The sequence below is a fragment of the Solanum stenotomum genome, chromosome 4, assembly GCF_019186545.1.
Source record: "Solanum stenotomum isolate F172 chromosome 4, ASM1918654v1, whole genome shotgun sequence".
In the NCBI taxonomy this organism is placed as follows: Eukaryota; Viridiplantae; Streptophyta; class Magnoliopsida; order Solanales; family Solanaceae; genus Solanum; species Solanum stenotomum.
The window spans coordinates 6,394,773-6,411,481 of record NC_064285.1 but is presented as its reverse complement, the minus strand read 5'-3'; the positions used below and the strand labels follow the sequence as shown (position 1 = coordinate 6,411,481).

The window sequence follows — 16,709 nt, the reverse complement described above, 5'->3', positions numbered from 1 at the left end:
AAAAAAATTGTTGATATATATATATATATATATATATATTGTATAAAAAATGAAAAATCTATTGATAACAATGTATATAGTAGATATAGCATTTATATAAACATATATATATGGTATAAAAGGGTATATATAAAGTGTATATATAGTAAATCATGTATATATTCAATAATCTATTTATATTTTCTCTGTTTCAATTTATTCGACTTATTTTCCTCTTTACTTTGTTTCAAAAAGAATAAGCCTCTCCACTTTTAGCATTTTTTTAAATTTCACTTTTTTCATATAACATGTCTAAGATCAGAAGATTAAAGGGTATTTTGGTAATTTGACATATTGTTAATTTAAGACCACAAGATTTGATAGTCTTTTTCCCTATTTATTTAAATCTTTGCGTCAAGTCAAAATAGATCAAATAAATTAAAACGAAACAAGTATATAATTAGTGTATAAACATTATACATTGATATATCTTAGTTAGACATCTATTGCACACAAATTATACCAAAAACAAAAAAAATAGGCATCAAAGATTACAATGCATTGACTTTTTTATATTCAAACTATCTCCATCATATTGGGAGCAAAATACTAAAGACTACAAGATTATAGTTGATTGTTAAAAATAACAATAATTAGAAGTGCATATAAAATATTTTGCACTGAATGACCAGCTGAAGCCCAACACTATTGGTGGTTTTTTGTGTTGGGTCAATTTTTAAAAATTCTATTGGGCCTGTCAAAGTATATTTCCATGGAGACAGTCAGAAAACTCATTTTTTAGTCAGGTTTATCTTTTCGGAAAATACGATATAAGTTGATTGACTTTATTGATAAAAAGAAGAATAAAAAATATTAGTCACTTAACTAATTAACTAATTTTACTAATTTTTAGTCACCTAACTAATTAACCAATTTTACTAATTAAGTGACTATTTAAGATATTTATTCTCTCAATCTTTGGGACGACAAGATGGGCCTGAATTGGCATATGGACTTTCTCAGATGATAAAATATGAGCCCAACATTTTTGACGTAACTCAATCTAACGTATGAATTAAATATGTATCAAAGGGAAACTTACATAAATATACTATATTAAAAAAAATATTCATCATTTATAGCAATAACATTTTTTCCCACTTGATCACTTTTAATACATTTATAATACAGTTTTAATACATATTAAAAAGGACAATTTATTATTCACATATAATACAAGTTTTATTGATGGATAATACATTTATCACTCATTTTAATACACTTATAATACAATGTGTCAATTTCTTACCAAACAAGCATAATTTTTAGTATAAATTTTAGGAATCACATAGTTTTAATATGAAATTACAATCTATCCCTATTTAGTTTGTAATTACATTAATCCCTGAAAAAGTAAAATAAGCCGGATACATACTATGTAGCTAAGATACATTATAAAATAAACCAGATACATAATATGTAGCTCAGATACATTAAAAACTAGCTCGGATACATTATAAAATAATTTAGAACTAGGAGAGAAATAAGGGATTTTAGAAATAGAAGGGAATATCAGAAATAAGGGAAACATAAGACGTGTAATTCAGTAATTTTTCCTAATTTTTTTTTAAAAAAAAACAGTTATAATACATGTATATATATATTGCATACATAATTCACTTTTAATACATATTGCAAATTTAACATAGTATTGTTATGTATTGCTATAAATGGTAATAAATAAAAAATATCGCTAAAATCATTAATTATATATTAAAAGGTACTCATCCAAGTAATTTTTACTTTATCAAATGTATCATGAGATTTTCGTTTACCAAACATAATAAGATTTTTTTTTTTGATAAAAAATATATATGAAATTTCACTCCAGGCTCAACTTTTGTCCACATTTTTCGTGCATGAAGACTATATAAAATGGGTATGGAAAATTTGTGGAGCAGTCTTTGCCTCGTTGGCAGATAAAATAAAACCTCAATGCTTAGATTTCGCCTATAATTTTTGTTTGTGAAAACTGTATAGAATCAATATGAAATATGTATATAATTATATAAATGTTCTATAAAATTCATGTTAGATTTCTGAAAAAACCACTCACCGAATCTTGCTCAGGATTTATGTATAAAAGATATGTATAATTTGTATGAAATATTTATATAACCATATAAATTTTAGGGAAAAGGGTCTGAAAAATATCCTAACTTTGGTTGGAATTGCTGTTACGATATCAAACTTTAATGAGGACCTATTACTCCCTAGACTATTTAATACAGTATTTTAAACATATCTATCTGCTCAATTGGTCAAGTGCGTGAAAACATGACGCATAGGCGCGTAGGGCACTGGATCTGAAATTAAAGAAAATAATTTGTTCCCTACAAAGCTTACCTGGCCCTTCAATGGTGGTCTTTTGGATTTAGAAAATAATTTCCAGCGAAGGACAAAGGGTTGTAAAATGAATTAGAATTATAGGTAAAAAGAAATAGATATAATTTAATCCCTGTATTGATACGTGGCATTTAATGATTGGCCTAAAAAATTTATTTTTTTCTTGGTCTTATTTGTTCTATTGTTATTTACGGCTTCTAATTTCTTTCCTTGATTTCTAAAAAAAATTATTTTTGACAATGAAGTGAAAGAGAGTTTTGGGAAAGAGACGGAGTGACAGTGAAGTGACTATTGATTTCCCATTTTTTTGACTTTTTCAAATATGTTTATTAAAGGAAACGAAATGACTAATTTAATTAATTTAATGAATTAAAACGCCCGTGTGACACACTCAACTAACATAAATTGAGTATGGATAAATATATATGTTTAAAATACGGTATTAAATAGTCTAGGGGTAATAGGTCTTCATTAAAGTTTGGTATCGTAACAGCAATTCCGACCAAAGTTGAGATATTTTTCAGACCCTTTTCCCTAAAATTTTATATATAGTTCATATTAGTTTTTGAAAATTTAATACAAATACACCAACATTATATATAATTTTATATTGTATTCATACAAGTTCAATGCACTTGATTATTGCTTCAAACTTCAACGATCTAGGATTGAAGTTCAGTCTAAAACTAGCTCAAATCTTTTCCAATTAGCCACAAATTTCATATTCAAACTCCTTTGACGTTCTAGTTCTTTTGATATATCAAAATGAAATTCGTTTGTGATAAATTAATTTTCAAACTTGAACTTCAAACTCCTTTACTAATTAATAATGGAGTTTAACCGTAAAGAAGGAGGGAAGGGTTGTGTACAAGTTAATTTTTTCCTAAATTTGTTATGTTTGGTAAATCTTGTTATATTATGAAAAATAAGAAAAAGTATCCTTATTTTTAGTAATGTATATTGTATAGTGATTTTCCCTTTATTGAATCCATATTGACCCATTCAACAAATTTGATCCATATTGCTCATTTACTATCCCTTAATATACTATATTAATTAACTTAATCATGTCCATAAATGACTATATTGATCTTTGATCAAACATCACAATCACAATGTAACCATGAGTAAATTATGAAAGTAAACCATAATTTTCAAATTTTGGATCATGATATTTGACTTAATTAATTGGAGGCACGCCATATTTTAGTCGTGCACAAATGATTTGGAGTTATTTATAACTAATAACTTTCACAAATTTCTTTCTAACTCCCTCTTTTCAGCGCCATAATGTTTAATTTGAACGAAACTTTGACAAATATTTTGGCCATCATTCTGCGTAAGCTACTTAGATACTACTCTTCTGTCTTACTCGAAATTTTTAAAAATAGTTATCTTAAATTATTTATTTTTTTCTATTTTATCCTTAGTAGTAATTATTCTTGAATATTATAAATATTTCAATTATGAGGTGATGACCCACAAATAAATTGAATAAATATTCAATAAGAAGAAATTATATATCTTAAGACATAAATAAAAGTAAGATAGTTAAAATTGTTCCTAAGTAATATTTTCTTAAGACTTAAGAGGCATGAAAAAAAAGAAACGCGACAGATAATTTGAGATGATGAAGTAATAACTAATTAGTACTTCCTCCATTTTAAAGTAAGTAGTGTTTTTAGTTTGGACATGTCATTAGAGAAAATCACTCATTCATAGAAAATGAAATGTATTGTTATCCAACTAACCAATACGTACCTTAAAAAAAACGATGTAGTTCTTGCTAGTTATGTAAAAATCTCTTTATTTAAATAAAAGAATAAAATTGATAGAAAATCATAAATATCTTTTTATTCCATAATCACTTATTTTGAAATAAAATAAAACGGAAAAAACACCACTTAGCTAATTTTTTGCATTAGTGATGTTATGTATTCTCTCACTACTATATATATAGTATATTCTCCAAAATATAATAAACTAATTTCATAAAGTGGACGGTGTGGGTGAAATCTAAAACATTGACTTTGTCAAAGAGAATAATAAATAATAAAGGAATAAGGGTCCGAAAAATACCTCAAACTTTGATCGAATTTGCTGTTGTGATACTAAACTTTCATGAGGACCTATTACCTCCCTAGACTATTTAATACCGTATTTTTTACCCCCTGAACTATTTAATAGTGTATTTTAAAGGTATATATGTGCCCACGTGGCCACATTACTATTTATAATTTTGCATTATTTTTTACGTCCACGTGGGTAAATATATATGTTTAAAATACGGTATTAAATAGTCTAGGGAGGTAATAGATCCTCATGAAAGTTTAGTATCGCAATAACAAATTCGGGCAAAGTTGGGATATTTTTCAGACCCTTATCCCAATAATAAATAATAAAAGGTTCAATTAATTATATGTGTACATTTAATCTAAACTTGCTAGAGGATAAAAAAGAATGATACGTGTGACTTTCTTTTTCTCTTTCTTTCTACCAAACTCATTAATACGTATACATTTAATCAGTTCTCTTCTCATCAAATTCAATTCACCTTCTCCATTTTTCTCCAATAAAACATGACTAGTTGCATGCGTAACACATTGGCCTCTTTTTTTTTTTCTTGTTTTCATCCTGACATTCATTTTAAAAGTCGATTAATTTAAATTCACGCTAAAAAATTTACTTTAGGGTAAAGTGTTTCATCTCAGAAACAATTTCATTTACAAGGTTTGAATTCAAAATTTTAGTTAAAAATGAAAGAATATTTATCACGCCACTTCACTAGATAATGTAACAAGATTTTCCTATCGTGAATCACATGCATGCTCCCTAGTTATCCCCCCTTTTAGGATTTGGTTAATAGTCAATTTTAATTTCCTTCGTTGTATTTTTGTAAGTTAAAAACTTAAAATATGAGACACAAATTGGACATGTTAGAATATATATATATATATATATTGCAAGAAAATTTTAAAGAAGGAAACAATGGCTTCAAGATAATTTTTACTTCTTCCATATAATAGACCATAAACCTATTGCAAGAAATTAGTCGAAAATGCAAAATCCAACTTAGAGTCTGTTTGGATTGACTCTTGACTTATTTTTATTATTTTGACTTAAAATCAAGTGCTTAAATTTTTTTTTTTATATTTTATCCAAACACCGTAAAAATGTTTATTACTTAAAATTATAAGTCAATTCAAACAGACTGTTAATTAGTAAATTAAAGTGGATGAAACCTTCTTGTTCCTCATTTCTCAAGAATTGCATCTTCCAAATATCTCCAAAAAGACATTTATATACTTGCTAATTCCTAATTAGACATACAATTTGTCAAGCATATTTTTAGATTTGACATTTGACTATATTTAGTATTTTCCACAAAATACATTTAACTTTGTGAAGTATCAATTTGCAATCTATCCATAGAATTGTAGTTTAGTCGTAAGGTAGTAGCACAAACTCTGAGATTAGGACTATGTTCATATCCAGAATTTCAAAATTTTTTTGTACATATTGATATATCTGATAATAAAGTTTACAGTTACCAAAAAAAAAATTGCAGCAAATTAGGCCCTTAATTAATAACACTTGAAAAGTATGACCTAAATCATTACAACATGTGGCCTTTGTAAGATATTTATGTGTCAAAAAATGGCCAAACATAAGGGTTGAATGGTTCGAGCGATATTATACTATTTTATAATACTATCTAATATCTTTAGTACTATGTTAATGTACATAACTTAAAGCCTTCGATAAAATATAGAAGTGTTACCAACATTTTATTTTTTATACAAAGTTTTGATTATGAGGCTGATCGAAGACCCATTATATACTTCTCTCCATCTATGTATCATAATTTACATAACAATACTTTTTCCTTTAGACGTTCGAAAATATTCACTAATACTTCTCACTATAACTACATATTTAATTTTACATTTAATTATATTATTAAGTTTCTAGCATCCAAATCTATTTAACTAACTACTCAAATTTAAAGTTTCGATGTGAGACTTTATTTTTTAAAAAATATCTTTCAACTATTTTTCTAATTATTTTCTTCAAGTAATATTTATTTTGATATATGCAAAAATCAAGCTAGCTAAGATTCTAGGTTACATATAACTAATCAAATATAAATATCCTAATTATACAAAATTGTGAGAGTTAGGGTGTGTTTGGTATGAAGGAAAATGTTTTTCATGGAAAATGTTTTCTTGGAAAACAAGTTGATTTTTGACTTATTTTCTCATGTTTAGTTGGTGAGTAGAAAATATTTTCTGAAAAAAAAATTTAGTGTTTGATTTATGAATGAAAAATGTTTTTGAAAAAATTCTTTTATTTTTACTAGAGTAGAAAATAATTATTGAATTTTTTTTTTTTGGGGGTGGTGGTTGGGGGGCTGGTTTGAGGGTAGGGACCAAATATATTGATTTTTTCAATAATTTTTTTTTTTATTGGAAGTTGGAAGAGAGTTTTGGAAAATGTTTTCTTTAAGTTTTGAAAGGAAGTCATTTTCCTTAAATTTGAGGAAAATGAGTTGATTTGGAAAACATTTTCCAAAACATTTAACCCAACCAAACATGAAAAAATTGGAAAACACCTTCATACCAAATACACTCTTAGTGAATAGTATTTTCACACTCCATCTCCTTGTAACGCCATCACCGGCAAAAGATTTGGTAGTGAAGGGACATCAATAACAGCACACAAGCGTGTGGAAATTAATTAAATAATATATTATATTGTCTTTATCAATAACTAAACGATAAAAACGTCTTTAATGTGCATCTTCTAATCAGGGGCATCAAATTCGAATTTTGGCATAAATTATTTTTTGATAGAGAATGCTTCCTTTCGAATGGGATCTTACGCAACATGAATCTGAATTAGTCAGACTTTTATATAAATATTGAATACCAAATCAAGAAAAAAATAAATTATTGTAAATCGTTTGACTAATTTTTGACAACTTTCTTTTAATTTTTGGATTGCACTCGAGTATAAGTAGAGCACATCATCATTAGGGCAATCAATAACAACACTAGTTTATGATGATGTGGCATGATCTAATATAACTATGGAACATTATTTGATACTCCAAGTTCACTATGTTAAAAATAAATTTTCAATTTTATTTGTCAATTTTAGCATTAAGAAAAGATGATTATTTTTTCATGTTTTACTTTTAATATTAATTATTTCTTTCTCAAATCATTTTTCAATCCAATTAAACATCAATTAATTACAGTATGGCAAATTCAAGTGTGACAAGTAAAAATGAACTAAGGGAGTAGAATAGTACTGGATTGGATACCAATATGCATTTCAGCTTATTAAAGCCCGTCCAAATTCAACTCAACTCGCTTATTTGACATTTCTAATATTGTCTTTACCCACCCGAATCTCTCATATAACATTTATCTAAATTAGATACAATACTATTAGGATAATATTTTTTACTTACACACCGAACACAAAAAAAAATACTTATTTTTCATGAAAAACATTTTTTTGGGTACCGAACACACCCTTAATGTTTTTTTTCCATTCAATAGTACTCTTGTTTAATGATAAGCGTGTTGACGTTAGTTAACGTTGACGGCACATTTAATTTAAGTAGACCTAAGGGAGACCCAGTCCACAATATTCTTTGTATGGCCCAAAAAAGAAAGAAAATAAGAAAATTATGCTCCAAAAAAAGTACTCCAATAATGCCTAAGATAACAATTTATGCATGCCTAATAAATTTTTAAGTTAGAATAAAAAGCGGAATTCGTAGTTGATACTTTAGCTCTGCTCCTAATTATTAATTGGAAAACCCTTTTTCTATATTTGAGTATGATCATTCAATACGTATGTAAATTACTCCTTCAGTTCATTTTTATTTAATTTGTTTCGTACCAAATTAAAATAGATGTCCATTTTATTTGTTCAGTTTAAAAAATTAAGAGATGATTTATTATTTTATAGTATTTGTTTACCCTTATTATTAAGTATTAATATTTATTTTTTAATATTTAAATGACTTAATAATAAATTATTAAGGATGATATAGTACCGACAAGGATTATAGTGGAGTGATAAGTACTCCTTATTTTTAATCAGAGGTCTCGATTCGAGCCCCCAAGAGTATGGAATTACCTTTGTTAGGAGAGTTTTACCCGTAGATACTAAACAATACCGGACGAAAACAAAAAAAGAACTTTTATTACAGTCCATTCAAAAAAATATTATTCTTCTATAGTAATTTGAAATAGAAATAATTAACTTTAAAAATCTCCTTTTCAAAAGTCTGTCTTTTTTCGTGCCTAGTCAAACACTGTCACTTAAATTTGGATGGAGGGATAATGATTATACTACTTCCTCCGTCCATTTTACTTATCTATAGTATATATTGACTTAGTACACCCCCCTCCCCTCGATGAACAACAAACAGAATGACAGTTTTACTATACTATCCTTGAATAAGAAAAAAATTCTATGTTTTGGCAAATAACTATAGTTAATATTTAATAAGAGTAAATTAGAAATTAAATAATAAATTATCTCTTAATTTTTTAAACTGGACAAATAAAAATACGGAAAGGAATATGATAGATACACTAGTGAATTGTAGTTGTATTTGGTATGGATTAAATTAAACTAATGAAGATTAGGGAAAGATATGGGGCCATAATCCAGTCCATAAGTAGTGCGGTATTAACACATAATATTAGTAATTAGCCGCCCACAATATCTCAAAAAAAATAGTTTGGTACTGTACTTCATGGAAACTTCTTTATTTAAGTGATTTTGAACAACTATAAATAGAACATCACTAAAACTTATAACATATTCAATATTCCACAATTCAAAAACTATTTACTAAGGGATTATACATATTAGATCAACTTTAAGAGAATTAATTAGTAAATGGGGTTCATTTCAAACATCAATAATGAGCTTCTTTCTAAGGTAGCAACCAATAATGGACATGGAGAAAACTCAGCTTATTTTGATGGATGGAAAGCTTATGAAATTGATCCTTTCCATCCAACACAAAATCCTAATGGGGTTATTCAAATGGGTCTTGCAGAAAATCAGGTAACAACATGAAAATATTTTTAATTATATTATTATCAACATATATATGCATTTAATTAGTGTTCATTTTCTCCATCTACTACATCTGTTCTATTTTATATGAGTTAGTTTGACTTGATACGGAGTTTAAGAAAGAAAGAAAGAGTTTTGAAACTTATAGTCTGAAATAAGTGATATATGTTTGAGTGACTACAAATCATTTCATTAAGGGTAAAATGAGTATTTTACAGTTAAATTGCTGTCATTCTTTTTGGGATGAAGTACTAAAAATGAAAATGAGTCGTATAAATTGAGACAGATGGAGTACTTATTAAAACCACCACAAGCTCCAAAGAAACTTTTGGTTTGTGTCAAAGTTAGGGTTGGTTTCTATCACTGATCAACTAATAGGTATCTCAGAAAGTTATATTTCATTTTTATTTCAACTTTTTTCAATAAAGAAAGTGACTTAATTATCTGAATAATTATTAGTATTACTTGAATAACCATCTGAGAAAGAAAAAAACGTTGTGCTAGCTAGTTAAATATTGCAATTAATGTTTTTATTTTTATTTTATGTTCTTGTAGCTTTGCTTTGATTTAATTCAAGAATGGGTGGTGAACAATCAAAAATCCTCCATTTGCACTGCTGGAGGCTGTGAAGAATTCAAGGAAATTGCAATTTATCAAGACTATCATGGTTTGCCAGAATTTCGAAGGGTAAGAACTTAAACCTAAAAACACCGAAACTCTTACTCCCTTCGTTTCAATTTGTCTCAGTTTCCTTTTTAGGTTGTTATATATATATATATAGAGAGAGAGGAGTGAGTCATGGCAAGCAACAATAAAATTGTTTGTGTGTGTGATCTATTGGTTACAAATTCAAGCTATACTGAAAGTAATTAACCACTAATATTTGCAAACCCTACTAACACAGATTACTTGGTGCACCAGATTGCCACAACATTCAAATGTCATTTGAGTACCTTTATTACCTTTATAGTCGAAAAGTCTTGTTCTTATTTTCTTAAATTTTCGTATTCTGTCAAACTAAGACACATAAAATATAACAATTAACGAAAGAAGTATATATATATGTGCAGGCAGTTGCAAGGTTCATGTCAAAAGTGAGAGGAGACAAAATCAAATTTGATGAAGAACGTATAGTAATGAGTGGAGGGGCAACTGGGGCTCATGAATTACTTGCCTTTTGCTTGGCTGATCCTGGAGAGGCTTTTCTTGTTCCTACTCCCTATTATCCTGGGTAACTATTTTTTTTCTTTTTCTTATAGTTAAAATCGTGATTTGATATTGATCCGTACCTTATATATTAAGATTCAAAAAAAGAAATAGGGGACATAAAATCGAACCTCCTTAGAAACTATACGTGATCGTTGTGGTGGGTGTGTGTCAAACAATTATGAATATATTATTATGATATAGAGATCTATTATAGTTGATTTATTCACCTCAAACCCTAATTTTTGCAACCATAAAAGTAAAATACAATAAAGTAAAGATCACAAAAATCATATATATTGTGAATAAGCCAAGTCCTCTGTTCCTTTTTACTTGTCCAATTTTGAATTTTTATTTGTTCCCTTTTATTTGTCATTTTTGACAAATCAAGAAAAGACAATATTTTTTTTATCTATTATACCCTCAATTTATTTAGAGAGTTAATGTTTTTGAAAAAGGTAGAACCTTTTTAATGAGTAAATTGATTTTGGAATTCTATCAATTTATAGGGGTAAAATAGTAAACTCATTATATCAATTATTATTTTCTAAATAGGTGTATCAAGTAAAAAATGAACAAGTAAATAGGGATCGAGGGAGTATGAAACTACGAATTAATATTGGAAATTATCGTATGGTAAAAAATAATATTTTCTACATCTTAATTTGGTTGGTAACTTTTTGTTTTTTCTAATTTTATAAAATATTGACAACATTCTTTTTGGAAAAAAATTAGGGGTATGGAAAGGGAAAATGGGGGAGGGGGGGATTACGAGGAGAATTGAACTATCGATCACCAATAAGGTGAAAGTTCAAATAGTCAACAAATTGAGCTATGTACTAAAATTCCCCATTCACAACATTCTCTTATCCAAATTTATGTTGTTTTTCTTCAAATTATTGGATCAAGTAACTGTTTTGTTACTAGATTCTTGACAAATATTTCTAATTCTTACTAAAGTATTTCCAAATATTTAATTTGCAGATTTGATAGAGATTTGAGTTGGAGAACTGGTGTACAACTTTTTCCCATCATTTGTGAAAGCTCCAACAATTTCAAAGTCACAAAAAAAGCCTTAGAAGATGCATACAACAAAGCTCAAGAATCCAATATCACAATAAAAGGCTTACTTTTAAACAATCCATCAAATCCATTAGGCACAATTTTAGACATGGAAACATTAAAAGATACAATAAGGTTCATCAACGATAAAAATATACACCTCGTATGCGACGAAATTTACGCGGCCACGGTCTTCAACGAGCCCAAATTCATCAGTATTTCCGAAGTTATAATAAGCGAAAATGTTGAATGCAACCTCGATTTAATACACATCGTGTATAGTCTATCGAAGGATTTAGGGTTTCCCGGATTTAGAGTCGGAATTATTTACTCGTACAATGATGTTGTAACAAAATGTGCTAGAAAAATGTCGAGTTTTGGGCTCGTATCGACGCAAACGCAGTATTTAATATCTAACATGTTGTTAGATGATACGTTTATCGAGAAATTCGTTGTCGAGAGTCGTGAAAGGTTGGAGAAAAGGCATGGGGTGTTTACTAAGGGACTTGAAAAAATTGGAATTAACACGTTGGAGAGTAACGCTGGGCTTTTTTGTTGGATGGATTTGAGAAGTTTACTTAAGGAAAATACATTTGAAAGTGAAATTGAACTATGGAGAATGATTATTAATGATGTTAAACTTAATGTTTCACCAGGTTGTTCTTTTCATTGTTGTGAGCCTGGTTGGTTTAGGGTTTGTTTTGCTAATATGGATGATGATACTATGAGGATTGCATTAAGGAGGATTGAGATTTTTGTGGTTCAATATAAAGGGATTAATAATATTATTGAAGAAGGAATCGAGAATTCTCTTCCTATCGCACCTGGTCCAGTATCTCTTACGTCGATATCCAATAGCAATGACAGAGGAAGAAGGTCAATAGCAGAAAGTAACGAACTAGAGACTCAGAGATAGATTAATTTTGTAATAAGAGGATGAAGAATTGCTCATTTAACATCAATGTGTACTTTAAGGAATGAATATATTGAGTAGTTGACTTCACAATTTATCAAACCATTATCTGAACCTTTTTTTTTTTTTAGTTTTCTACTTTATAATGTTTATAAATGAAACCTTCATCCATAGATTCACTACTTTATTGAGGTAAAGTAGTATTTTAACTATTAGGATTTAGGGTGTATAGAATTATTGCCACCAATATTTTTCATTTATGTGTTCTTTCTCTTTTTCTCGTCCTATACCCTCTTATATTAGCTTTGCCATTTTGTCACTTGGATATACCATACATATGTCACGTATATATTATTGGTGCATATGACATACATAGGATATATACGATATATATATAGAGATTTAGAAATGACAAACTTAATAGATATAATAAGGCTTTATAGCTATAGTTTTGATAATTGCGTTTCATAGCTATAGTTTTGTGCTATGGAGGCTGTGGTTTGTATATATCTATCCATTTGTATATTTCGCATATGAATATACAAATAGAGTAAGTATATACAAATTCTGTATTTATACATTTAGTAATTTTTCAGAACTCTGTTTGTATATTTCGCTTGCCAATATACAAACAGGGTAATTTATTATGATTTTTTCATAGATCGTATACAAATAACTAGGGTAAGCATATACAAAATTCTGGATTTATACAAATCAGATGAATTATACNAATAGAGTAAGTATATATAAATTCTGTATTTATACATTTAGTAATTTTTTAGAACTCTGTTTGTATATTTCGCTTGCCAATATACAAACAAGGTAATTTATTATGATTTTTTCATAGATCTTATACAAATAACTAGGGTAAGCATATACAAAATTCTGGATTTATACAAATCAGACGAATTATACAAATCATGCGAATAACAATATGATTGGGGGAAACTGTATATGCGAATTACAATTTTCCTAAACGGTAGTTATAGTACCTAATAAAAGCTAAATATTTGCTGCATAATTTTCCCATATATATATATATAAATATTTTCTCATAAAAGGATCATGCTTTATTTGCGCAAAAATCTTGTGACCTTTTTAGCAATATTTAAAGGGCTTTTTCCCCTTAAATTTAGTATTTAATCAATCATCAACATATAAATTGTATTTAATCATACATCGGCGTATAAATCTGATAATCCTTCAATTAGAAAATTCGAAAACAATGAAATCCATCTGAAACAAGATTGATTAATTTTACATACCCTTTCTTTAATTTAGAAAGAAAAACAAACTTCACATACTTTATTTTACTCACAAAAAAAAGAAAAATTAAAAAAATTGTACATGTTGATATACAATTGGTATAATTACCCCCTAAGCAAATGATTATACAATTGTAACTCTCTTCTTACTGTCTTGAATACTTTATAATGAATTGCACAAACTTGGTTGTAAATCCAAGAAAGGTGATTGTTAATGTCCAAAACTTTTTGTACCATACAAAAATTGGACTTATTAATGGTTGCACAACAAACTTGTAACTATTTAGTAACACTTGATATGCAACTTGATGATTCTTTACAAATCCTACAAGGAACCAAAAAAAATAATTCAAAAATTTTAAATTTATTTAATTTTAAAATATGGAAAAACAAAAGTAGAAGAAATTGACATACTCGAGACGATTTCAGGGAATTCATTGAATACTGAAGTTACCATATTGTACAACGCCTGTTTTTGGTCAGGACAGGAAAAGATACGTGTTACAAATAATCTATTCAGAACCTAGTGTGCAAAATGATATAATTAGTAAAAGTGGTGGTAGACATACCAAAATTTTTGGTTTCATTGATGATTCTGTAATAACTTGAGCATTCCTGCATACAATATATGTTGCTTAGTAATTTATGCTTGTGTAATTATTATATTATAAAGTATAAGAGGCATAATGAGGATCAATATTTTACTTAATGAGTAGTTTTTCTCCATCTCTTGATAATTCATAGTAGCTGCAGCCTCTACTAAAGGGTACTTCTTTCTTCTTCCACTCTGAAATAACAAGTACACTCTTTCAATTTGGGACTTTTTTAAATAACATGCATAATACATAAACGTGCCTCTTTAATTTGGTCTCAACTGACATTTATGCCCTTCAACTTTGTAAACTTGTATAAAGTTGAACAAGTAGACACATGCATCCTACGTGGCGTCCAATTAGTATAAAGCTACGTAGGACACGTATGCCTATTTATTTAATTTTATACAAATTTACGTGTCTACTTATGCACATTCAAAGTTGGAAGGCACAATTATGTATTATGCCTTTTAGAAATGAGTCCTTAAAGTTTTAAGAAATGCAATTCTAGTTCACTTAAAAAGTAGTGATTACCTAAATGCCAGTATACTATTGCTGTAAGATCAACACCTTCATGAATATTGTCTATGCTGAACTCTGTGTTTTGGTCCAAGCTTGTGGTTAGTTGCTCCAGAGATTTTAAAGCCTCCTGCATAAATTTGCAAAAGGGAGTTGAAGAATCAAATTAAGCAGTGGTGGAGCCACATAGATCGAAGGGTGGTCAATTGGACATCAGGGTTAAGTCGGAGCTATAGTTCTAGTTACTGTTTCGACAGAACTCAATAGCTTTAGCCAAAACTCTATAATTATGTTAAAAGTCCACTTAATATATATAAATAATGGAAAACTTACATAAGTCTCACAAGTTTAGGAGCGAATTACTTAAATCCGCTCTAATTTGCAATGTTATGAATCTTAATTATCAGTTTTTGGTGCGTCCAGATATATGTATTTTGGGATACATGGTCAAAATTAGGTGTAATTTCTTCTAGATACAATGTGTCCAAGTGGATTCACATCTATCTTGGATACATAAGAAGTTTCGCTCGCCTCCCTCCCATTTCGCTCGCTACACTCCTTTGTATCTAGTATCCCAGATACATGTGAATGGCACCTAGATAAATAAAGATACATGTATCAAGTGTGTATCTAGTGTGATTCACATGTATCTGAAATACATGACTATCTCGTTCGCCTCTCTCCCTATTTTTAGTATATTTGATAGCAAAAATACATATATCTAGGTGTATCTTCCTAAAAATTATCAAACTCTTAATTAGTGGTATGATACATAATATTTTTAAACTATATATAATAATATGTATATGATAGTAGAGTATATCTAATTATGTAGTTTCTCCGGCTTCTTTTTTAGCCCATCACCCAAGGGCTAACCCAAATATACAAAATATATAAATTGAAACCTTTTGCAAAATTCCTAACTTTGCCACGTGGATTAGAAGTGTAATTCATGTTCTCAACAAAAACAAAAAAAAGTGCAAACCTTTCTCCCTTGAAATGATTGAGGGAATGAAAAATCATCAAAGAAACAATCTTCTGATATGAGCAGGGCCAGTTGGTTTAGGTCCTTGTTGTTTATACTTGAGTACAACTTTCTAATTGTGTTGGATGATGAAAATGAGCTTGTGACAACATCAGGATTGACCATTGAACAATACGCGATCAAGGACCTCTGTCTGCTCCTGATACTTCTTATCTTGAATTTTTGCTCATGTACCTTGGTGTTTTTCGCGTTATGAGCTTTCAATAGAGGAATGCTTTCGCGATTCCTAAAATCTGGTGTGGACGATAAACTTTGCCAGACAACTTGGCTTGAAAATGTCATGTTAATAGATAACAGAGTTGCAAGATAGATCAAATAATTTTATAGATGCAATGCCTTAGCAAGGAGAAAAGGAATCAATGAACGTACCTAGTGCTTTTCTTAATAATGTTGTAAATAATGTTCTATGCCTTGCTTTAAAATTAGGATACAACTTAGAGCATGTATTGCAATCTTCAGGGCAAAGGGAAATAGAATCCTCGCCAATAAGGTGAAAGTTCAGATAGTCAATCAACTGAGCTATTAAGATTCTCATATGTAACATGTTTGCTATAGGGTGAACCTCACCATTTTGACATTGAATATATACATTTATGTAAAAGTTATTAAAATTT

The 16,709-nt window shown here is 28.6% G+C and overlaps 2 protein-coding genes across 2 annotated transcripts; one reads left to right on the top strand and one right to left on the bottom strand.

Annotated features, from left to right (window-relative positions):
• The first annotated feature begins 9,309 nt into the window (after positions 1 to 9,309).
• LOC125862892 (1-aminocyclopropane-1-carboxylate synthase-like) lies at positions 9,310 to 12,676 on the top strand. Its single transcript, XM_049543015.1, has 4 exons — positions 9,310 to 9,480; positions 10,048 to 10,179; positions 10,563 to 10,723; positions 11,683 to 12,676. The coding sequence occupies exons 1-4, from the start codon at positions 9,310 to 9,312 to the stop codon at positions 12,674 to 12,676; spliced, it is 1,458 nt and encodes a 485-aa protein (XP_049398972.1).
• A 1,290-nt stretch (positions 12,677 to 13,966) lies between these two features.
• Positions 13,967 to 16,377, bottom strand: LOC125862037 (uncharacterized). The gene is made up of 6 exons (XM_049542012.1): positions 16,036 to 16,377; positions 15,066 to 15,180; positions 14,644 to 14,725; positions 14,508 to 14,553; positions 14,353 to 14,407; positions 13,967 to 14,263 (listed from the first exon to the last, which is right to left on the bottom strand). Exons 1-6 carry the CDS (start codon positions 16,375 to 16,377, stop codon positions 14,085 to 14,087), a joined length of 819 nt encoding a protein of 272 aa, XP_049397969.1. The 3' UTR covers positions 13,967 to 14,084.
• Positions 16,378 to 16,709: the final 332 nt, after the last annotated feature.